This window comes from Ursus arctos, unplaced genomic scaffold (genome assembly GCF_023065955.2).
Source record: "Ursus arctos isolate Adak ecotype North America unplaced genomic scaffold, UrsArc2.0 scaffold_10, whole genome shotgun sequence".
In the NCBI taxonomy this organism is placed as follows: Eukaryota; Metazoa; Chordata; class Mammalia; order Carnivora; family Ursidae; genus Ursus; species Ursus arctos.
In genome coordinates, this window is record NW_026622764.1 from 54,550,103 (window position 1) to 54,573,955 (window position 23,853).

The 23,853-nt window shown below is 37.0% G+C and overlaps 1 protein-coding gene across 2 annotated transcripts; it reads right to left on the reverse strand.

Moving 5' to 3' along the window:
• Nucleotides 1-703: 703 nt before the first annotated feature.
• On the reverse strand, nt 704-22,956 carry ESD (esterase D). 2 transcript variants are annotated; one of them, XM_026493281.4, is made up of 10 exons: nt 22,829-22,956; nt 19,351-19,403; nt 16,955-17,029; nt 16,074-16,162; nt 13,841-13,939; nt 12,242-12,366; nt 11,061-11,180; nt 9,470-9,568; nt 7,066-7,233; nt 704-915 (listed from the first exon to the last, which is right to left on the reverse strand). In XM_026493281.4, the coding sequence occupies exons 3-10, from the start codon at nt 17,020-17,022 to the stop codon at nt 835-837; spliced, it is 849 nt and encodes a 282-aa protein (XP_026349066.2). In that variant the 5' UTR covers nt 17,023-17,029; nt 19,351-19,403; nt 22,829-22,956; the 3' UTR covers nt 704-834. The 2 variants fall into 2 exon arrangements, with proteins under 2 accessions (XP_026349066.2, XP_026349064.2); XM_026493279.4 differs by having other exon boundaries at nt 16,955-17,073; nt 22,829-22,950.
• Between the last annotated feature and the right edge of the window lie 897 nt (nt 22,957-23,853).

Below are 23,853 nucleotides of genomic sequence, written 5' to 3' on the forward strand. Positions count from 1 at the left end.
TTATTATTTAATTCTTGTCTCTTGGGAGGGTCCAGAAATCAATGTCCACAAATCTGTTTGGCTTAATAGATAAGAAAAGAAGTATCAATGGATTGGGTTTAGGAAATCTGGCTTCTAATCTTAGCTGTCCCACAAATAACTGGGTAACTGGGGAATTTACTTAACCTTTCTGAGCCTATTTTTTTTTTTTTTAAGATTTTATTTATTTATTTAACACAGATAGAGACAGCCAGCGAGAGAGGGAACACAAGCAGGGGGAGTGGGAGAGGAAGAAGCAGGCTCATAGCGGAGGAGCCTGATGTGGGGCTCGATCCCAGAACGCCGGGATCACGCCCTGAGCCGAAGGCAGACGCCTAACCGCTGTGCCACCCAGGCACCCGAGCCTACTTTCTTATTTAACAACAAATAGTTATTAAATGCCTATTAGAAGCTAAGTAGTTGCTAGACACTAGAGATAGAACACTGAACATAATGAAGACGGTCCATGCTTTCAGACTTCAAGTCTGGCACAATGAGGGGTTTAGGCTAAATTACCTCTAAAACCCATTCCTGAGTTAGCATTCTATTATTTAAATGGGATTATATTCATATATTCTGTGGCCTGAGGTTAATACAACAATGATTTCCAAATGACCTTGAAAAAGCTGTAAAGTATGAAACATTTCCCATATGAACACTGGTAAAATAACTTTTAAATCATAAGCAGGTTTTACATATTTATTCAGAAAGTGATTCAACAATGGAATGATGCATTTTTAGCACTATGAAATCCAATGTCTTGAAATCATTTTTCCCTTTTCATAATCTTGAACAAATTCTCTTATCTGAAGTTTGTCACGCATTCAGGTATTTTGCATGATGTCTGATGTGATCAGTAATGAAGGTTGCAATGAAGTAGTAGCTATGATCATAACCCTAGAAGACAAAAGAGAGAAATGGTAAGATATTTACCAGTCAGAAACATCAATATTAAGAACATTAAATGTACCTCTCATGTCACTTAATTTTCTTGTAAATCCTGACATTACAGTATAAGGAAGGTTTATAATCAAAAATCAAGCTTATTATAATTGTACTGTACATTTTCACTGAACATTAGAAGAACAGCAAAAATAGGAAGAAAAAGACACATTCTGCAGAGCCTAGTTTCTAGATCCTGCCATTAATATGCAAAGAGAGGAAATAACACATTAATGTATGTAAACAGGTGGTCACATCAACAAGGAATAAAATAATCAGAATTTAAAGAAGTCAGAAACACAGGCAAGAAGTTTCAACTCACAGAAGAAACACACTAACATTGGTAAGATGGAAAATGTTAAAATGTGAAATAAGCACACAAAGACAATACAGGGAAAGAGCAACCACCCACTCAAATGGTTAAACGTTGTTTGGGAACCCAAACACAGCCGTCATAAGTCTAGTTAGGAATTTCATCTCCTACACAATAAAAGCATATCACATCTTTAGTTGAGGAAAAAGGAGTAATTCATTAAACCCTAACACCCCTTAGCAATAAACCACACTGAGTAGTCAGTAAACTATTTTGAAAACTATTCTGAAACAGAGAGAAAATGTAATAAACAGATCTCATGCTATCTGGTTAATTAATACTACATCTAGATAAATGGAGAGAGGATGCTTCCCAGGAGCACCCTCTAAGATCAGAAGATGCTTTCAAAGGAAAAAGAAAAAAATTAAGGTGGGAAGAACCTAAGGAACACCAGGTAATTTGGGGGTGGCCTCCCTTCCAAAACACAATGAAAACTTAAGGTGGAATAAACCAGAAGGAGGTACAAGTCTAAGAAAGATTTTTAAATTTTTAGCTTAGTCAATGGTCTCTGATGGGAGAAAATGGGAATTTCCCTAAGCACTTAAGAAGCAAAAATAGCCCTAATAAAAATATCACCTGGGTTCCAAGGAAAAGGCAAATCCCTAAGGTTTTGATGAAATCAGTAAATGTTCTTAATCTCTTACTTTCCAGAGGTATGCAATGTTATATATCTTGGGAATGGAAGTTAATAAATAAGTTTTAGGTTAAAGTCACCAAAGTAACTTAAAAGCATGATCTTCTGTTTCCTGTGGCCAAATCACAGAAATGACTCTGACATGAATGTTGTCAAAATTAAGACTGAACTTTGGAATTATTTGGTTTCACATTTCTCAATGATTAGATCAGTCCCTGTTAATTAGTTCAATTTAGAGCTGAAGGACTGAATTTCTTATACAGAGAAACATAAAGAAAATCATTTTCCACTCCTATAATTCTTCAGTTGTTATGAGATTAAACAAGCCCATGATTTTCAACCCACAAACCCTAGGAAATGTAGTACCATGCAGCGCCTGCCAGTTTTTACAGATGAAAAGACGTGCGGTTTCAGGAACCCACGGGGTAGCTATGACTATTCTTGTTATTATTTATTATTATCATTTTATTAGCAAAGTCCCAGGGTAAAGCAAAGTTACAATTTGGAGCTCTCAGGAGTGTCCTGAAAGATTACGGTATATTTTATCTAAAATACAAAGCCAATGTCCATAACTTCCACAATGCTATTTAATAGAAGGTCCACCTTTACAAGAAAATAGAAAATGGCCTGTCATGACACAATGAGAAAGATTTTTTTTTTTTTTTTTTTAGAGAGAGAGAGAGAGAGCAAGGGTGTATATGAGCAGGGGAGAGGGGCAGAGGGAGAGGGAATCTCAAGCAGACTCTCCACTGAGCACAGCGTCCACTGCGGGGCTCGATCTCTCAACCCTGAGATCATGACCTGAGCTGAAATCAAGAGTCAGACGCCCAACCAACTGAGCCACCCGGCACCCCAAGAAAGAGTTTTTTTTAAATGTCAACTTAAAGGCAGGAGAACACATTTGAACTACTGGCATTCCCTGTAGATAGAAGATGCTTATATAATCTGAGCTACTTGTCATTCTTGACTGGTTTTCCTGTTCTATTTATTGACACTATTCTATGGGGGTGGGTCCTTTCATTAACTTCTTTAAGCTGGTTTGCTATGTTAAGCAGCTTGTGAAATTCCGTATATTCAGTGACACTTGAAGGAGCCATAATTCTGTCTTCTACCTTCCACTTTAAATGGAAAAATCATCAGTAGCAAATTCTCTAAGAGTATAAAAATAAATGAACACATTCTTTCATTCTTCCCTCAGCTCTCAAAAAAGCAGCAGTGCTCCAGCAGCTATGATGAACATTTATTCTAACAGGCAGTGTTTTCCCACACATTTTCCAGACCAATTAGAAAAGCTCAGATATGAATCCCTGGGTTAGTTTCTTCAGAATACAAAGATTGTTGAAAGGTGCTCACTTGTTTATTTAATAAGCACTCCCTGAGAGCCTCTGTGCTGGGTAATCGTGCCGAGCATCAGTGTACAGGGACACAAGATCCCCGCACTTCTGGAATTCTGTGCCATGTTCTTACTATTCTCTATCACCCAGTGCAGAGGCCACAACAGCCTCTGGGTCTTCAAAAACGGCCTGAGACTTGAAGAGGTGGGATAGCCTTGCTTCAATGTTGTTTCTGGAAGTTTCTATTAGGGCACTGAAATCTTTTCCTCACAATGTAGCTTCAATAACTGGAAAGAAGACATATGAGACTTCGGAGTAAGATCTGATCTGTGTATATTATCAGAATTCTGCTATCTAGTGCTTTTTCAATTTAGATTCGCTGAAGCCAAAATAGAAAAAGAAAAATTCTATGAGGTAACAAACTAATATCCCTATGTACCACACTTACCTCTCAATTATTTTTTGGACAGTAGAGTATAAAAATAGACGGTGAGTATTTCACACCAAAAAGAGGTAAATAAATGAAGCTGGGTAAATCACGCACATGACTGTAATAATTTTTGATCTTCCTCCTTACTTCACATACTTACATACAGCCCCTATTTTTTTCAGCCTACTAAGGCTTCACAGCTCCCATTTCATAAAGAAATAATACAGTTCTGTTGTGCTTATACTCAAATGATAAGGCAGATCTGACTCTCAGACCTGAGGTGATCTGAAGTCACTGGAGGTTGGCCTGAAAACCTGAAGGCAGCCTCTCCAGAGCCATGCCCAGTCACGTCTCCTCAGTCGCTCAATTATAACAAGCCTGCACATCGTCTTCAGACTATGTAGTTTGCTCTTAACCTGCCCTTGCCGGAAGGAAAGCGAATGAAGAATTGCGTCTGAGCTAAAGATTGTGGCTGGTAATTTCAATACTTCCCCACTTTTTTTTTTAGAACTGAATGTTTTGTCTTGACTCCTCATTAAATACACCCAACTGTGTTTTTAGTTGCTTAGGATAGAAGCATTTCAGAAATAAATAAGTTGATTTATTTTTTTGCTCCAAGAATTTCATCAGTATTTTACTTCTGTGCTGTTTTTATAACAAACTCCAGAGATTTTTCAGTCTTCGCTGGGAGGCTGAAACTCTGTTGTTGGTTGGTAGTAACAACAGAACTTTCTGGCACCGCCTTGTGGGGAAGAGGACGCATCCAGCACAGCTAGTGCCAAGAAGTGATTTGGAAAGAAACATGGTTGATTGCGTTACTTATATAGCTATAGTTAATGTAGTTACACCACTTTATAATCAAATTAGTATTTGGATTTCTCAAAGTTGGTTACTGACTGAAAACATGTAATTCTGGTAAGTGTTTAAATTAACCTAAGAAAATACTATTAAAGATGAATACTCAAGAGAGAACAAGGTATATATAATATATTGGTTTTTGACATATTTTCCCACATGATATATATACACACACACAGATATACATGTAAATATTATATATACCTGTAAATGTATGTAAATAGATATATGATTATATATTATTATTTATAATATATATTATTTACATGATCAAAATATTAGGGGAATTAAAAAAACAGGGAGATTGTTAAGATCTGTTATATAAGTTAGATCACAGGTTATGCATCAGTTCTCCTTGTGTTAGCTAATTCCATCCCTTTGCTCCCCTGACTGCTTCACCTTGCTTGGGAATGGTTAAACTGATGACAGGAGGACAAGTGTTTCCATTCAAATGACTTTGCTTCCAGTTCGGGCTCTACTGTAAACCAGCTGTGTGACCTTAGATATATAATACTTTTCTAAGCCTGTAAAACAGATGGACAGGAGCCATATATGCAAACCTACAGCAAACATGACACTTAATCAGGAAATACTGAAAGCTTTTCCTCTAAGATCAAGAACAAGACAAGCTGCCCACTTTTGCCACTTCTGTTCAACATAGTACTAGAAGTCCTAGCCAGAGCAATGAGGCAAGAAAAAGACATAAAAGGTGTACAATTTGGAAAGAAATAAAATTATCTGTTCATAGGTGATATGATCTTATATGCGAAAACCCTAAAGAATCCAAAGTAGTAAGATACAAAAGCAACACACAAAAATCAGCTGCATTTTTATACACTAACAATGAACAATCTAAAGGGGAAATTATGAAAACAACTATATGATTCCACTTATATGAGATACTTAGAGTAGTCTGATTTACAGAGAAAGTGGAATGATGGTTGCCATAGGTTGGAGACAGGGAGGAAGAGATAAGAATTAGTGTTTACAGGTATAAAGTTTCAATTTTACAAAATACGAAGATGGATGGTGGTGATGGCTGAACATTATGAATGTATTTACTAGCATAGATGTGTACATTTAAAAATAGTTAAGACAGGGCGGGGGGCACCTGGGTGGCTCAGTTGGTTAAGCGGCCAACTCTTGATATCTGTTCAGGTCATGATCTCAGGGTCCTGGGATGGAGCCCTATCGGGCTCTGTGCTCAGAGGGGAGTCTGAGGATTCTCTCTCTCTCTCCCTTTGCTCTTGTCCCTCCCCACCTCAAATAAATACACAAATCTTAAAAAAAAAAAAAAAAGGTAAGATGGTAAATTTTATGTATGGTATTTTGACACAATAAAAAAGTTGAAAAAAAACTTAAAAACAAACAAAAAAACCAGATGGACAGGATAGGAATGGTTGCTCATTTGGTCACAAAAGGATAAAATGAGCTAATGCTATGAAAACATTTTGTAAACTGAAATGTACCACATTACACATTGATCTAGATTTATCTGGACATTTATCATCATAATTATACATTTTAGATCAATGTGCCTGACACATTACCCTAGAACATGAATAAAATGTTTTTTAAAATCACTATCATTTGTAATTTACAGTGTTCACTTTTCATCCTGAAATATTTTATGTTATACAAAGCTTATGAATAAGGAATTTTAAAAAACTAAAAGTAGAATTTAATTTTAACTGTATTAGCATTGAGGTAGGTGAGTAGTAGATAGTCAAAAGCCTTTTAGTCAAGGAAAACTTGCAAACCAACTGAAGTTCAGTAATTATTCTTAAACAATAAAAAATACCAAGTAGCACAATGGATAGATTAGCAACTAACTCAAACAGTATAAAGTAACTATGTGTGTGTGAGATAAACCATTCACAGCTTCTGAGGCTAAGATGTGTAGAGAAAGTGAAGAGTAATTAAGGTGGAAGCTTTTACCAATTATTTACTGTGTAAACAGCCGTATGTGTCAAGACAGACGCAGCCAGTAATGCTGCAGATTAAGTCCTATTCAAGCCTGAAACTTGTTATTCACTGGTTCTATAGTGGGACAAAAAACTATAAATACTTTCACTTCTGAAAGCTTTCCTCTTTCTGTGAAATTTGACCACAGGCATCATTAACTTAATTAGACGGCTTTCACTTTAAGTGTCTTGTTATAATTTAAAAAATACCTTACTAGAGGTAGCTTTTCAAATTCTGAAATACAAGGTATTATGGAATCTTGCTTTAAAAAAAATTATTTATTTATAAAGAGAGACAGCGAGTGAGCAGGGGGAGGGGCAAAGGAGAGGGAGACTCTCAAGCACACCCCAGAGCTAAGCAAGAGCCAGACGGAGGGCTCAATCCCATGACCCCGAGATCATGACCTGAGCTGAAATCCACAGTCGGCTGCTTAACCGCCTGAGCCACCCAAGCGCCCCTGGAATTCTTCCTTATAGTTACTTAGAACAAGCTGAGATTTCCTAATACTTGCCTCTTGTAATCTAAAAACAACAGGGACTTTCTTTTCTGTACAGGCAGCTATGAAGTTATCAGGTAGTAACTGTCCATCTGAAAGGAACTGGTCATCTTTCCCTTGATCAATTAGTATGTCCAGCTGAGAACCTGGGTAGGACTTCACAAGATGGGTAGCATCATAAGCCTAGAAAAAGAAAAATATTGAAAAATAAATTTGAAAGTGCCCAGAAAGATGTTCTTCAAAATAGACTGCAGTACAACCAAATAGAAATTTAACGTTATTTAAGCTCTAAGGATGATTAAATCAGAAAAATTCTTTTTATGTTGTCTTGCCTGGTTTTTATTTATAAGGTCTTCAGAAATCTATGTCCCTCTTATAGCCGCTTCTCTACTTCCAAGCAGTTCTGGGCCAGTGGCAAGAATTCTGTATCTCAGCATTCTTCATAGTATAGACTTTTTTGTTCTAAACCTTTGAGGTCCTTAATCACCTCTCAACTCCAAAAAACAAAAACAAAATAGTAATTTTTTTCTTTATAAACCCTTCCACAAATTGAATATTTCTTCTAACTTCCTTATCTTTTTCTATTTCCAGATATTTTCTATTTCAAATAAATAGACTATTTTGTTGCCTCTTCTCTTTGGCTCTAATTCCAGACTTAAATACATTCAGCCTTCTCTTCTGTGGTCTGTTGAACAGCACCAAATGTCTGTTATCCCCATGAGTTTTCAGGAAGATTTAATTTAAATAATCTGAATCATATAAACAACCCCTCAAATTTATAATCTGAGGAGCTGCCACTAGTTACAAGTTTATATTTTACCATCTACCTTTAAGTGTTCTTGAGTATTCATATATATCCCCTAGCTACAACTTCTATGTACCAATCAAGACAAACAAAAACCCAAAGTCTTCTCCTTCTAAAGTATCCTGTTTTTAAAGACGTGCTTTCTTTAATCTTATAAGGAGAGACTGGAAGGGGATTTGTAAAGTCATACTAGTTCTAAGTTCTGTGATTTCATAATTCTGCATGCCCTCCTTATTCCAACAGTAAATTAAATAATAGCCTAATAAACACAACATAATTAAGATAATAAAATCTACTGCCACTTAGAGAAAAATTAGATAATTAGATTCCTTTATAGGTTACCTGTGCCTCTGCCTCTCCCCTCCTTTCTTCCAACCAGCTGGTCTTTTCCTTTTTCTTTCTTTTTTTTTTTTTAAGTTATTCATTATTTGAGTGAGAGAAGAGAAAAAGTGCAAGCAGAGGGACAGACAGAATCCCAAGCAGAAGTCCCCATTGAGTGGGGAGCCCGATGCAGGGCTCGATCCCACAGACCATGAGATCATGACCTGAGCTGAAATCACAAGTTGAACACTTAACTGACTGAGCCACCTAGGCACCCCACCAGTTGGTCTTTTACCCAACACTCCCATCAGAACCTAAGCACCGTTTGGATGTTAAAGGTTATCACCTTTGTGACCTAAGATCTCAAACTCCACATAGGCTCTGCACGGTGGCAAGGACTCCAAACACCCAAGAACATGCACTGTCAGCTCTCAAAGTACCTAATAGTAATCACTTTCTGCATTCTTCCAATATAATACAAATCTAAGCCTAAACAAAACAGAATTCTAATCTAGTGACTAAAGGATTAACCCTCCAATTTGTTAGAATTTCAATGACCAATCTCATATAAAACTAGGATCCATGTGTGAATGACCCTGAACGCACAACAGTAAGACAAAAAAGTTTCTTTCTTCCCCCCACTCAAGTATTCTCTACTTGTTAACATGCACATGATGATGAAGGCATTTGCAAAATATTCAAACTCTTGGCAATGTTTACAAACAGCCTACTTCTGCACAAAAGCCAAATGGGTCTCGAGAGAAAGAGCCATTTTTTAATTTTCATTTTGATGCATCTGCTCTCCTGCTTGAAAAAGCAATCTTGAGATTGGGAATGTTCACATAAATGTACATTACACGATATCTATTTTTAAAGACTTTTAAGTCTGGAATTTAAAAATCCAAATCTGAGAGATGCTGGATTTTGAAACAGATACGTGAAATAATTAAAAGGCCAGGACTCATGCTTGTTGTTGTACAGTTGAGCACATGGTTAATAAGAGACAAATGTAAAGTCAGTAGTAAAATGTGGCATTCTTTGGTAATGTTAATTTAGAAATAAACATAAAAATTAATCATTAGCAGAAAAAAGAATGTAGTTTCAGAACATCCACAATTCAATACAATTAGAAAATAGGGCTTTTTTGTTGTTGATATTGTTATATGTCTATTCTTTTGTTAATTATTTTAGCTCAGGATCTTTCAGTGAGTTAGGAATATGTCTGTGGTGTACAGCTCTTTCAAAATCTGAAAACTTAGGAATGAGTATGAAGACAGCCATCCCAGTACCTACCTTCCATTTACTTTGATCTGTTCCCAAATATCCACTAAAGGCTTTTTTGCCCCAAGGACAGAGCACTGGGTTGCAAATGGGAGCAAATGCCGACACGGACTTCAGAAACAAAGGAAATTTAAAAACAAATTATATTTTGCTAAATCAAACATGAACAAACATTTGCAATTTACTTAAAAACCCAGAAGTTTATTTGCAACTTGCTTGTAACCTCTGACTTGCCATGAAAATACTTGTAAACAATTTTCCGTTGGCTATACGAAGGGCTGAGATTGCAGGCCTCTTCGTGATACATCTTTTGTGTGTTCTATTAAGAGAGCTGTTAACCGTAGGTGCCAACATACTGTAAGGCATTACATTTTCATTAAATAAGGCACAAATACAAGTTTATATTCAGTTTCCACTCATTTTTTCCACCTAAAATGAATGAGTAGTAATACAGAACAGCTTATACCCACCTTTGCAATCATGGTATTAAATCTGAGACACATTATTTCTCTTAAACAGGGCCAAGAAAGCCCGGAGCAATGCCCTTAAATATTTGTGTTCTACGCACTCTTATTTTTAACTGGATAAATGGCAGAGACAGAATCGTTCAGTTTCAGAGCACTTATCAAAGTATATGTTTATCAATGTCTATTACCTTTTTTTAAAGGACAAAAAAACAACTGAATTTTATTTTCTCCCTTGAACGTAATAAACTAATTGCCTTATGTACAAAAAGAAAACAAGACCTTATTTTTAAAAACCTACTGTGAAGCCATGAATTAGTTCAACTTTATAATAAAGTCTACTAAAAGAAAAATATTTGGTGCCACAATAAGAAACTGGTATAAGAAATATTTTCATTTCTCACTGGCACACCTGAAATGGCTAAGAAGTTCTTTCTAAGGGAAGGAAATGGATTAAACAAATCTTGAGGTATCAGCCCTGTGATGTTAAAGACAGAAGCAATCCTGAGATCATCACTGCTTCAGAATTTCCTTTTTCAACCTGACGGTATACGGCTCTGCCCTGGAGGACATTTTACATATGGGGGTTACTCCAACTTGGCTTCTTTAAACAACAAAAAAGTAAAGCTATACAGTTTCGAATAAATGAATGGAAAGACTGACAGTGTTGTTTTTCAAAAGTTAAGCTGCAATCCACTTTTCATCAGAGGCAATGAGAAGACAGAATACTTAAACTTTTACAAATCATGAATGTCTTCTACCTCAGAAAATCAAAGTCAACTTAACAAATGTATTCCAGGTAAAAATATAAGTAAATGATACACACTGCCACAGTTACAAGAATAACTTTAGGGGAAAAAATGCCTAGAAAACTATAGTTTGAATAGAAGCAATAAAAATTGCTTTATCATACCTCTGGTAGACCAACTGTGATAGAATTCCTTTACTTCTGATTCTGGAGCACAGAATTGTGTGGTCAAATTTAATACTCTTCCCCTACAGTCCCTTGAAACTCCCAACACTAGAAAAGTTTAGTCCCAGTACTATAAAATAACAATATCCTAATTTCACTTTTTGAAAGTTCCTAAGTGGTATTATCCAAGAGAAATGCTTGTCACTGAAAGCTTTGGTCATCTTACTTTGTACTTTCCAGGATTCTTCAAAGCACAAATCAGAGCTCCATGGCCTCCCATGGAGTGGCCAAAAATAGACATCCTTTGGGGGTCCACTGGAAAATTGGCATTAATGAGTTGGGGAAGCTAGAGAGAATTTAATATCGTGACAAAAGATAAGAAAGAAACAAGTTTAGACTTTTTCAAAGTCATATAAAATAATTACACAATTAACACTTCCAAATCACAGTCTTACAATACTATGAACTAATAAAGATGAAAAAAAAACCTCAGGTAGACAAGGATTATTAATGTGCCACTGGAGAAAAGCAATCCTTCTCAGAAAGCAAATTAAAGAAGATGATGCAGAAAGAGCCTTTAAAATGTCTTAACTTTTGGTCTAGTAATTTCACTACTTGGCATCTATTATAAGGGAAAAGTCCTTAGGGGAAAAAAATTATACATAAAGACAATCAATGCAGTAAAATTTATTGTGGTAAGAAATATATGTAAATATCCTACATTAGGAAACACTAAATTATAACATATGACAGAATATTATGCAATCATTAAGGCTATGTTGCAAAAAGAATATTAGAAAATATCTATTTTATACAACTAAAAAAAGAACAAGATAAAAAATTTTACAACTGTATGAAAACTGGTCATACAAAAGAAAGTCTGGAATATACCAAAACATTGTTATTATTTGAGGTACAGAATAATGGGTGATTAAAATTTTTTATTATTGTTTCCGGGTTTTTATGATATACATATTAACAATTAAAATCATATAAAATTTAGAAAAATGCATTAATTGCATATAAATATTATTACTAGAAGCAAAGATTTACCCTTATCCTTTCTAGGTAGGTCTTGGTTAATAATCATAAAATATGTCTGAATAAACCAGCTGCCAGAGTGTTTTTATACATTGTTTTCTTTGTATAATCTGGGGAGTGCACACAGGTATCAATATAATTATTACCCTCTTTAAAATTGTACTTAATATTAATTTAAACTGTAGTAAATAAGGCTACCATATAAGTAAACTTTAGAATATTCACTAAGACAATCAATAAATATGTACCAAGCAGATTCAACAATACCATACCCTGGTTTAAAACTCTCAGGACTAGAAGGATTTCGTGTCCCAAACCAAATTATTGGCCATCATCAATTAATACATACAACATAAATGAAATTACCTCCTCAGTTACGTAAGAGTACATTCTGTAGTTCGTTTTCCAAGGATCTTCAGTGGCATCCACATAAAACCCAGCACCGGTGCCAAAGTCCCAGCTCTCATCTTCTCCTTTAATATTGCAGCCACCTACCAAGGAAACATCCTGGGGTTTCATCTACTCCACAGTAATGACCCCTGTTTAGTAATACCTTTTGAAACGAATCTGAAAGTTCATTTGCATTTGAGCTATTCACCAAACATGGCAGTTCTCCGCCTTTTGGGGCGCATACTTCCTGGCCCTCTTGTCCCAGAATGGGGCCATGTGACTAGTTCTAGCTAATGAGGCGAGAGAGGGAATGCCCTTTCATGGGGGAGAATTCACTGCTGAGGTGAGGCACATTGGCTTCCTCTGTGGATGACGGGCCCTCCTATATATTCTGAATATATGCTTCTTCACTGTTCACCTGTCAAAGGACTTACATCCTCTCTCTATTCTTCCAAAATATGTTGAGATTCCTTCCCTGAGGACCCGTCCCTATTATCAACACTTCTTTTCTTCTTCTTTTTAGAAGGAAAAGGAGAGAAATGCTTGTGCTCAGATCACTACTTTGCACTGAAAATGTTTCCTTAGGTACTTTGGAATCACTCCATCATGCTTCCCCTATTTATTCATCCCCCAATGGGATTTTTATATAATCTTTTAAAATTTATTAGGTTTTATTTTATATGCTTGCAGGTGATTAAAAAGCCAACCACTGAGACTGTTAACAGAATTGCAGTAATACGTAGAGTAATTACAGACAAATGACCTCTTCATGATATTCAGTACGCTCATCCAGGAACATGGCACTTTTCCATTTATTAAAATCTTTAGCAAATTTTACATTTCTTTTAAAAAATAAACCTTCATATTTTAAAAGTTTATTCCTAGGCATTTAATATTTTTGATAGTACTCAGAATTAAATTTTTTATTACATTCTTGTGAGACATGTCCGGCTTTGGTGTATTAGATGTCCTATGAAAGGAAACGCACTACTTCCTAAGGCCAGCCATTTATCTTCCAGATAATTTGAGCTGCCATTTAATAAATTCCATTTCTTGACACTTCTAGGGTCACAAAATAATCTCTGATGGACTGAGTTCTCAAATATTTGACGAAACGTTTCATTTCTCTAATGTAAGCATTCTAGTTATTTATATTAAAACCAATACATGTTAAACTGTATGATTGTTTGATAAAGAGCAGATGAGAAAAGACATAATTTTCATATGACAAGACAGTTTACCTATGGGAGAGAAATATTTTTATGCGTCTTGGCACTAGTGCCAAAATGATATATTAATCAAGTTGCTCAGTCTCTGTTTTGAAGTGTCTTAATCTATAAAATGGGAATAGCAAAATGGTCCCTTCTCATAAGAGTGAGGTCATGAGTAAACTTCACAGTGAGGAAAATATATAGCACAGTATTTTAGAGTCATGATATCATCTCAAAGATTAATAGAGATAATAGCAAAATTATAAAATAAATAAAAAACAAAATAATATTACATTATATCACTTATAACTTAGTCTGAAAGATTTATATTTTTACAAAGCACCTCTGGACTGAGAACACTTACGAGGGCTGGTATCTGGAGCAATGATGACAAGGCCGTGTTCGGACGCAGCTTGATGATAACCAGCCTTTGATATAAAATTTTGTTCCGTGCAAGTCAAACCTGAAGATCGGAAATAGTGTTATCTCATGCTACACTCTGGACGGTTTATAAGATGTAACCCTTTTATAATACAGGAAAACAAGCTCATTTAGTATTATTAAAACACTTTTTTTTAATAGAAATAATTCTAAAGAAGACAATAAAGTTCTCTTTCTCATAAAATTTACAGTAGTATTAACCTAAGAACTGTCTTAGGTTAAATGCTCTCATAGCTGTCCTTTCAAAGTCACTCACTAAAGTTTTAATTATTGAAATCCTTAGGACCAGACAGATATATTTGGTAATTCAGAATTTTTCAAAGTGTAGAATGGCAATAGAAAGCAAATGTTATATCAACCCCAGTGGGGTGTTGTCAAACATGCTAATTAAACATGTTACCATTCCTGCATCAAAGCATAAATATTCACAATAAGTCATCATAATACTATAAATAACTTATTTTTTTACAAATATATGAGTAGTCCTCAGCAACAGAATTAGCCTGATCGTCTTTGTATTCCCTGCCGATTTAAGAGAGAAAGGGTCACCATATACCTTCCTTAACTCTTCCGGCTGGTTTTGCCACTTTTCCTAGCTATAGCCTTTTGAGTCATGTGATAGACGAGATGACTGAATCCTCTTATTACAGGAGAAGGCCAAGAATAAACTGGCAATAGATGGATGAGCTAAGTACCACCTAACCCAACACCCCTTTTCCAGTGGCCAATGCTAAATATCCCACTACTGCTAATTAGCGACAGGAAAGCTTACTAGTACGTGCGATGCGGTGTGAATTAACTATGGAACACTTTTATAGTTTGTTTATCCTCTAGCAGCCAGCACAGGGACTTATGAAATGACTGCTAATGAAGACTAAATTAATAAATAATTTCAAGATACAAAGTTACAACTATCACTGGATAAAACTGTTACAAGAGTTCATGTTTAAACTGTTAGGACATACATACTTCCACTAGTCCTGGCAGGAGAACAAGGTCCTTGTTTGTCCACTATGTTCCTTCCCAGTACGTCTTCCAGAGATACAGGTGCCACATCATGATGGAGAACTACCCCAAATACTAATAAAAGGTCAGCGGTCTTGCTGACCTTAACGTAAATGTGTTCAGAGGCAAGGTAATAGTGTAAAAAGAATGGGTTTTGGATTTCAGACAGGATGTGGTTCTAAGGTCATCTTCGGCTACACAATACTGTTTCTAAAACAAGCATGCAATTTTGTTCTTTTTGCTTTTGGCAATACCCAGTGCTCTTCCAGCAAAATCAGTTTGCTTTTTTCAACCACAGAAATGGGCTGTTGAGTTACAATCAGATAGGCACTTAATTTTTACCTTTTATTTATTTTTATTTTTAAAATTTTTTACCTTTTGAAATGAAATGTTTATTCTCATTTTCAACAACTGTATTTGGGGCTTATCCTTGGTAAAACATATGTAAGAAGGGATTTATTAAAATCAAAGTTATAAGCAATTTTAAAGTAACAAAAATAGCACTCTATGACATAATTTGGTTTCTATCAAGTATCTCCTTATGTTTGCTTCTAAAGATAAAATGCCAACAACATCTTGTGAAAGAATTAGCAGACAGCTTCAAATTACTGGTGGCAAAACCTTACTCTCTCACAATCCAGTCTATAGTCTTTAATATTCACCAATGAAGAAGCTTTCGTGTTCTTTTGTGATTTTCCAGACTGTTGCCAGAGAAGACTGATGGAGTCCAATTAAAACATTCTAAAGAAGACTATAAGAAGTTACTTGTCTGTAGTTTCTAATTAGTGTATCATGGGTGTTCTGGTTTTACCTAATATTGTTCTATTTGAATGGTAAAATCTCTATAAACTTCAGAAATTCTTAGGTAGGTACAAATTAAGTAAGTAACTTTTCTAAGCTCTTGCCATTGAGTCCAGAATTTTACATTCTCTGTTAAATTACTTGGTTTAATTTTAAAAGAAGTGATATAAATATAATTCAGTAGGTCTGAAATTACTCTCAGGATAAAGTACGAGTAGACTATAAGAGGCTTCTAAAGTCTTTTATAAATGGCTCAGCAAGCACACCAATAAGTCAAGATAAAAGAGTAAGATAAAGCAGTTAAAAAGAAGAACAAACTCCTTTCTAAAACTCAAATGAATAACACTTACCAGACAGCCAATACAGTGCAGGGCATTTTCCAGTTTCTGCCTTTGGTGGTAAGTAGACAGCAAATTTCATTTTGCACTTCAGTTCAACACTGTAATTTTAACAACCATGACAAAAAAAATCAATGCCTCTCACTGGTTAAGACAGAAACAGAAAATAAGTGATTTAATGTCCAAAATAAATGATTCCACCAACATTTAAGGAATGTACCTTGGCCCTTAAATAAAGAATGGGGCCAATTTATGGGGTGCCTGGGTGACTCAGCCATTAAGCGTCTGCCTTCGGCTCAGGTCATGATCCCAGGGCCGTGGGATCAAGCCCCACTTCAGGCTCCCTGCTCCGCGGGATGCCTGCTTCTCCCTCTCCCACTCCCCCTGCTTGTGTTCCCTCTCTCGCTGTCTCTCTCTGTCAAATAAATAAATAAAATCTTAAAAAAATAATGGGGCCAATTTAGTATAGTGCTCTATTAAGCAACCTGGGTCTTTGCTGTGCATGGCACATAAGTCACTGGGGGGGAATAAAATAAAATAAATGTAATACCCTCAATATGGCACTAATACTGCTAAATGAAAAATTGTTTTTGTTTCTAAAGAGATATATGAAATAACAAATCAGCTTTTATGAAAAATGAATTCTAAAGATCTTAAATCATATGTTGGTTCACAGGTGCTGAAATGTACCACCTCTTTAATTTGTTCTTTGTCACTAACATCTTATTATAATCACTAATATCACAAATGAGGTAATTTTGATAAAAACCACAGGTATTTTTCCATGTAAATGGTAATTTGTGCAATAATGATCTTTCATGGGCCTATTTAAGGAATCAAATAGATGGAAGCAGAATGAGAGATACCTAAAATTTTATCTTCTTGGTAGTTACCTGTCATGTTCAAAAACTTTCTGCAACCCCCCAAAGCACTTGTTGCTGGAAATCTGCTTCAATGCCATTCTTCCCCTATGATTGAAGATTAATCTCATTAATTTCTAGAACATTAGTTCCTGAAAAATTTGAAATAAAACAGTTTTCAGATAAATTATCCAACATACAACTGTTTTCCACTGAGAATATTTTTTTTCGCTTGCTCATTTTCTCTGATAAATAACATAAAGAAACTGACTCACTTTCATGTACACACTCATACCTGTTATGTACTTCAGGAAACTTTAGTACTCTGGTAGGTGAGTACTAATTTATCCAGTTGGTTAACAAGCTTTTTGTTTTTTCTTTTTCTTTTTGTGGACTGCCCCAAATTTTTTTCAGAAAGGGAGAATATAAACAAGCTACTAATTAAATACTTTAGCTTAGAAGAACAAAAATTGTTAATAGTTTACCTGTCAACTGTAACAAAGGAATCAAAGAATTGGTCTTACTGATTATGGCTGATTTTTTCAAGTGGGAGGAAAATGATGTCACCATAACGATTTGGTGACAGTAAGTGGTGACATTTATTGAGCACTTATAGCATCATCGCTGCTGTGCTGTACACACACCCAGATCAAATTCCTCGTCTTATGAGAGTTCTTCTGAGAACGTGATGCACAACTTTTATCAACAATTCTCCTTCTAAAATGAACTGACAAGTAAAACATTAGTGAATTAAAAGTGCAGCTCATAGATGGGAGATTTTGAAGTTTGGTAATTCTTTTCTCTCAGACAGATCTTTTAAATGTTCATAAATAATTTTAGGCTTAAATGTTAGAATGCCATACATTATTAATTTTTAATAATACAAAAAAAAAGTCAGTGAACCATCCTTATCAGAACTGCGTGTTCAGCAAAGAGGAACCAGACTCTTCTGATGTGTATCTCTCAAGGAAGGATTCCCTTCCCCTCCTTATTAAAAATCAGTTAGCCGTACACACTAAATAAAAAATCCTCACATACTAGGAACAGGTATTACCACTCTCGTGGGCTTCTCAGTGAACATGTTCCACATAATTTCTAACATTCTCAGTTCTACAGTATGCTGATCGGTTGTGGTGTTAGGGTTACTCTAAAAAAATACATAACGGGGCGCCTGGGTGGCTCAGTCGTTAAGCATCTGCCTTTGGCTCAGGGCGTGATCCCTGCATTCTGGGATTGAGCCCCGCATCGGGCTCCTCTGCTGGGAGCCTGCTTCTTCCTCTCCCACTCCCCCTGCTTGTGTTCCCTCTCTCGCTGGCTGTCTCTCTCTGTCAAATAGATGAATAAAATCTTAAAAAAAAAAAAAAAAGTAACAATAATCTTAAAAAGTTAATCTTGGAAATGTCTTTGCAAAATTCTAAATAAGATTAGTTTTAATCCTACCTTTTAGTAATTTCCTCAGTAAATCTAAATACTTAGCTTTGCATTATTGAGCTGGGATTTGAACCAGGAAGCCTGACATCAGAACCCCTACTTTTTGTTGCTATTCTCTCCTGCTTCTTTGGAAGGTCTTTATATACTCTCTTTTTTAGATGCTCTGAGATTGACTAAATTTATAGGATTAGGAGATTATAGAGAAATTACCTTCTCTTCACAGGTTTATGCATTTAATCTATAAGAGATCAATTCTTAACAAACTGCTCACAAATGTTATTGATTATTGATTATTAACTTCAGCTATTCTTGTTCATGATCCCAGCTTAAATAATATACTAACACAGAAAGACGTATAATTTTAGCATACATACATGAGACCAAGGAGTAGAATTTTTTTTGCTGAATTATTCTATAAGGATGTCCTGTTTTCTTAAATTTAGAAGGGCTATGTCTGCTTTCCCAAACCATGGCACACTGAGCCTATATCTAGTACATAAGAGATAACTAATAATAATTAACTTCTGACTACCAATTATGTGAAAGTTTTAAAAATCAGCTTGTCCTTCACCTTTTTTGTTTTATACTTAATGATTTTTTTTGTAAAGCATAACTAGTCTATTTCTTCTGCTTTTTTAATGTGCTTTAATTAAAATTCAAAATCAAATACTTCCCATTTAATCAGAGAAAACCAAGTTAAAATGCTGTGTTTTCAATTGACAGAAAGAGCTGAAAAAATAAAATCAAAGCTTTTGAAGTTTTTTCCTCTAGCCACCCATTTTAGAAATCACCTTCGATTACAACTCAAGATAAAAGTTACACTCAATAAAAATATGACATAAGCTAAGAACTAGATACACTATATGAAATAATACACTAGGTGATTACATTCTTCATTAAAGTTTTTCTATGTGAGAAATAACATATTTTAAACTTAAGTTATTAGCTTTTTCATCCAACTTTCAAAGTAACACATAAGAAATAAAACTTAAACTTACCTGATCAGTTGCTATTTGCTTTTTTGCCTGCACCAAAGGATAGACAGATGATCCTGAAAAAAATAAAAAGACCAACTGGTTTATAAATAGGACATACTTTTCACAACAGAGGTTATACAGACATGTGCAGGGCACAACACATTCTGAGCAATTTTCTCTTCTTGAGGCAGATGACTGTCTGCCTTGGATAAGGCAGTATGGCAAAAGCAGCTGAGGGAACAGCATCACCCCATCACGACGGCCCTTAATCTAATTACCTTAATACCTATTTTGCCACAAGGCAGGATGTTCTGTCAAAAACTTCTGCTGGACTAAGATTCCTATGAAGAAAGTTGTGTTTTTTTTCTCTTTTTAATTAAATAGAAAAAAAACGTTTTAAAGTGTAATTTGTTGGTATGAGATACAATCAACCGCTGAGAGGAAAGAAACCAGGAGTGGGGACTGGAAGAGTAGAAAGAGATAGATAGCCCAAACCTGTCTGGCTAAAAGGTGTAGAGGGACCGTGTCTCGCAGGGAGAAAGGAGGGAAGAGAAGAGGACTTCAGGACTGCTGGGCTGACAGGCTAGAAAGGATGAACTGCAGGGAAAAATGGGCTTAGGAATGACGGTGAAGGGACTGCTGCGACACTGTAAGAAATAAATAGAAACTTGGACATATAGGCCTGTCAGCATCATTTATCTGCCGGATGTCTTATTTAGGTTCTTGGACATATTTTGTAGGAGAAATGTAGTGAAAGAGTGGGGAGAACAGCAAAACACAAAACAGATCCCTCTCCCAAGAAAAACCCCAAACAAAAGCAAACAATTTCACAGTGCCAGTGGGTGTTACACAATTTTTCTAGAAAGTCAATGAAATGAACATCAATATTCTTCAGAGAAGGTTTTCTCAAGTGCACTGCCAAGCCAATCAGGTAAAAACTATCAAAGAGAAATCTTTATTCATGAAGCATCTGTTCCCCCAGAAAGCCAACTTGTCAAATCTTAGTTTTCTTTTCTTTCTTTATTCAAGCTAAATGCCATCCTCCTCCAGAAATCTGTGTTCTTTATATGTTTACCTATTCTTTTCTTCTTTTGATGAGTCGCAGAAGGTCTCGATCTCTTCCTGTGTTTTTGTTCCCATTCTCTGTGATTCCTCGGACTTTGGTCCATTTCTTCACTTTCAGGGTCTCCCACTCCACCTGCTCTTACAACCTACATAGGTCTCCCCAGCATAATCAGATTATGGCACTGCTGACCATCACGTCTCTGTTCAAATCCTCTCTTCAGAGAAAACTCTTGATCTGGGTTCTTCCACTCCTTCCCCTTGTCCTCCCATCTCCCTTTCCTTTTCTCTTCACATGCACTCTTTCCCTAACTCCCATTCCCTATGTTTGAACCACATTTTCTAGGTGGAAGAATCTAAATCTGCCTCTCTAGACCTAATCACTCTCAAGCATTAGTAGCAGAATTGAAATGTCTTGCTAGACCCTTCTACCAAGATATGCCACCAGCTAGTAAAACTCAACACACCTAAAACTAAGTGTTGGAGCACCTGGGTGGCTCAGTTGGTTGAGAGCCAGGCTCTTGATTTCGGCTCAGGTCATGAACTCGGGGTTGTGAGACTGATCCCCATGTGGGGCTCCGTGCTGGGCCTGGAACCTGCTTAAGATGCTCTCTCTCCTTCCCCACCACTCTGCCTCTCAAAAAATAAAATTAAATGTCTATCTCCCACCTTCAAACCATTTTTTTCTTTCCTTTTCTTGCCTCTCTTTTCATCCATGCCTGTCTTGCCCAATCTATGTGTGAAATGTCTTAAAAGTTACCTCTACTTTGAATTCCCACTGCCACCATCCTAATTATACAAAAAAAAAATATGAAAACTTAGGCTCCTACTTTCTTTCCTTCTTGTATGTCCCACTAAAATCAATCCTGCATGGAAGCCGAGGGCTTTAATACATGTAACTTACTGCTTCACGGATACCTAACACATTACATATTCAGGCCTAACATGACATACATGCAACTGTTAGTCATTGTCATTTATTTTTTATTTGATTTTAAAAAATTGTAATAAAAAACACATAAAATTTACTGTCCTAACCATTTTTAAGTATATAATTCAGTAGTGTTAAGTATATTGTCAATTTTAAAAACATGGTTAGCTTGCCCAAATAACCAGCAGAGGAGAAACCTTGGCGATCTCCACGCTGCTGCTACAGGTGTAGAGGGAATCCCACTCACCTAGTGTTTGAAAATCACTAAACCATTGAAATGAAAAATAATGTAACTATTTATAATTTTTTTCAAGTTCGATGCTATCAAAACTTCATAAAATTGAAATAAAGATGAATAAAACTCCATATATATTTTGGTCACTTTTTAACTGTGTACAAGCCATAGTTTTTTCTCCTTCATAAAAATTCACATGGCTGGCCCATTTAGAAATTTTTAATCCACCATGCAGAAAAAAATATAGCATCCACAAATTCCAAACACCTTAATTGGCTCTCAAAATTGTTTTCAATGGCCCCACGTTAGTTTTCTGGCCAAACTTTCTATTATCTTAAGTCACTCAAACTCAATTATGCAGAATCCAAGTATAGCCTGGATGTTTCTTTTGGGTGGCTTGACTCAATGCCATGGTGTAACAGCTTCAGAGTGGGCTCTGGAGGCAGACCCTTCAGTTTCACATTCTGGCTTCACCACGTACTACTACTACATGACTTTAGACAAGCGAGGTAATATTTCTATGGCTCATTTCCCCATCTATAAAATGGGGATGTAAATTCGATCAATTTGATAGGGTTGCTCCGGAGACTAAATGAGTTAATTCATTATTGATTTTACCACTGAAGGCTATGCATACAAATGTTAGTTATTATTATTCCAGCAACCTCGAAGTCCCCCCACGTCCGCTTAAGGGCCAGCTCCTGGGCGAGGCCATCAGGGAGTGTGTTCCAGCCCCCTCCAGAACTCGGACAGCATTTACAACACGGACACACTAACAAAGCTCTTGCACGTGCCTTAGCAGGTGCGGGATCCCAGGTCCGCGGGGCCCTGAAACGCGCGCCTGCCAGGGCAAATACGGCTTTGGGCTCTGTTTCTAACTAAACGGTGCACAGCTACTTCATGCGCTGGCGATCAGGTCAAAGGGCGCGGAGAATCTATGCGAAATAGAGCTAAATAAACGTAGCGGGCTCGAAGATTGCAGGCCCGAGCGCCCAGCGTTACACCTATTTGGAAGCTCAGGGAAGGAAAGGGATTCGGGCCTACGCCTGCGCCTGCAGCCAAGGTCCTGGCCTGGGCGCCCCAGCCCTTGCAAGGCCTCCAGAGTTGGCTTGGTCGCGTTCGGGATCTGGGCCGCAGTTCCCGCGATCAAGCCTGCCGGATTCGCCTCTGGCCTCGGCGTCAGCCCTGACCAGGCCCCGCCGTGTCGCGGGTGCAGCCGGAGCCGCAGACGAACCGAGGACATCCAAGGTTCTGCCCTGACACAGTCTTACCTCTGGGATTGACGGCGGCTGGGAAACGAGCGGCAGCCGGAGAGGAAGGGCACGGGCGAACGCTTAGGGTCGCCCAGCCTCGACCCCGCCCCCACCAGGCCCGCCCTCTATCGGGCCCGCCCACTTCCGGGTCCCACCTCCCGAGTCCCTTCTCACTGGCCCCGCCCAGCCGCAGCCCCGCCCCGGCGGCTCAGCCGCCCTGGTGCCACCCAGCCTTATCAAACGCTTCCTGGTCCAATCCTCTTGCGTTCCTCCTCCTGCTGGTCCTGGTGCGGGCTACTCTGTCAAGGACGAGCCAGCGTCCCGCACCCCCACCCCCGGACTCGGGCTCTTCCCAGAGGCCCGAGGTCTGGCCCCACTTATCTGGTGGAAAGGATTTCCAAGAAGTCTTTGAACTCATTTTAAAACAAGATTATATTATCGTGTCTGGGAGCCCCCATTCCCTAAATCTTTCCAGTTCATCTACTTAGCTGGATTTAAACAAGCGTAATTTTTACTTTTCATTTATTTTTTATTTTAATTCCAGTGTAGTTAACATAGCGTAACATTAATTTCAGGTGTACAGTGTGAGCCAACAGTTTCATATATTGCTCATCAAGAGAAGTGCTGTCTTAATCCCCTTCACCTATTTCACCCATCCCCCCATCCACATGAAGCGTCATTTTTAAATCTCCAGTGCCAGACCCATAGGAGGAGACACACTCCACCAATGTTCCCTTTTCTCCCTTCTCTCAATACAACTTAGTTGAACTAATAGTTGCTGGTTGATAATTTACAGCAAATCTTCTCTTCATTTTTTTTATTTTTTGACTTGATTTAATTGAACTGATTGTGCATGTACTTTGCTTTTTGAGAAAATTAAATGTGACCACAAGAAGCTTTTTTTTTTTAAACCAACAGCTAGACTGAGTGTAAATGATACAATCTGAAAGGCAGGACTAGTTTCATGGGGGTGCAAGCCATAGAGCAGGGTCCTTATCTCAGAAGGACCCTGCACTTGGTTTAATTCTCTACTTGGTGTAATT

Excerpts from the sequence above, each read along its gene's own strand:
- ESD (XM_026493279.4), bottom strand. The coding sequence starts at position 17,052 with ATGAGATTAATCTTCAATCATAGGGGAAGAATGGCATTGAAGCAGATT. Across the intron at positions 13,940-16,073 it reads TGCACTGTATTGGCTGTCTG|GTTTGACTTGCACGGAACAA; the intron begins GTAAGTGTTATT and ends TCCGATCTTCAG. Across the intron at positions 12,367-13,840 it reads TGCTCCAGATACCAGCCCTC|GTGGCTGCAATATTAAAGGA; the intron begins GTAAGTGTTCTC and ends TTTCCTTGGTAG.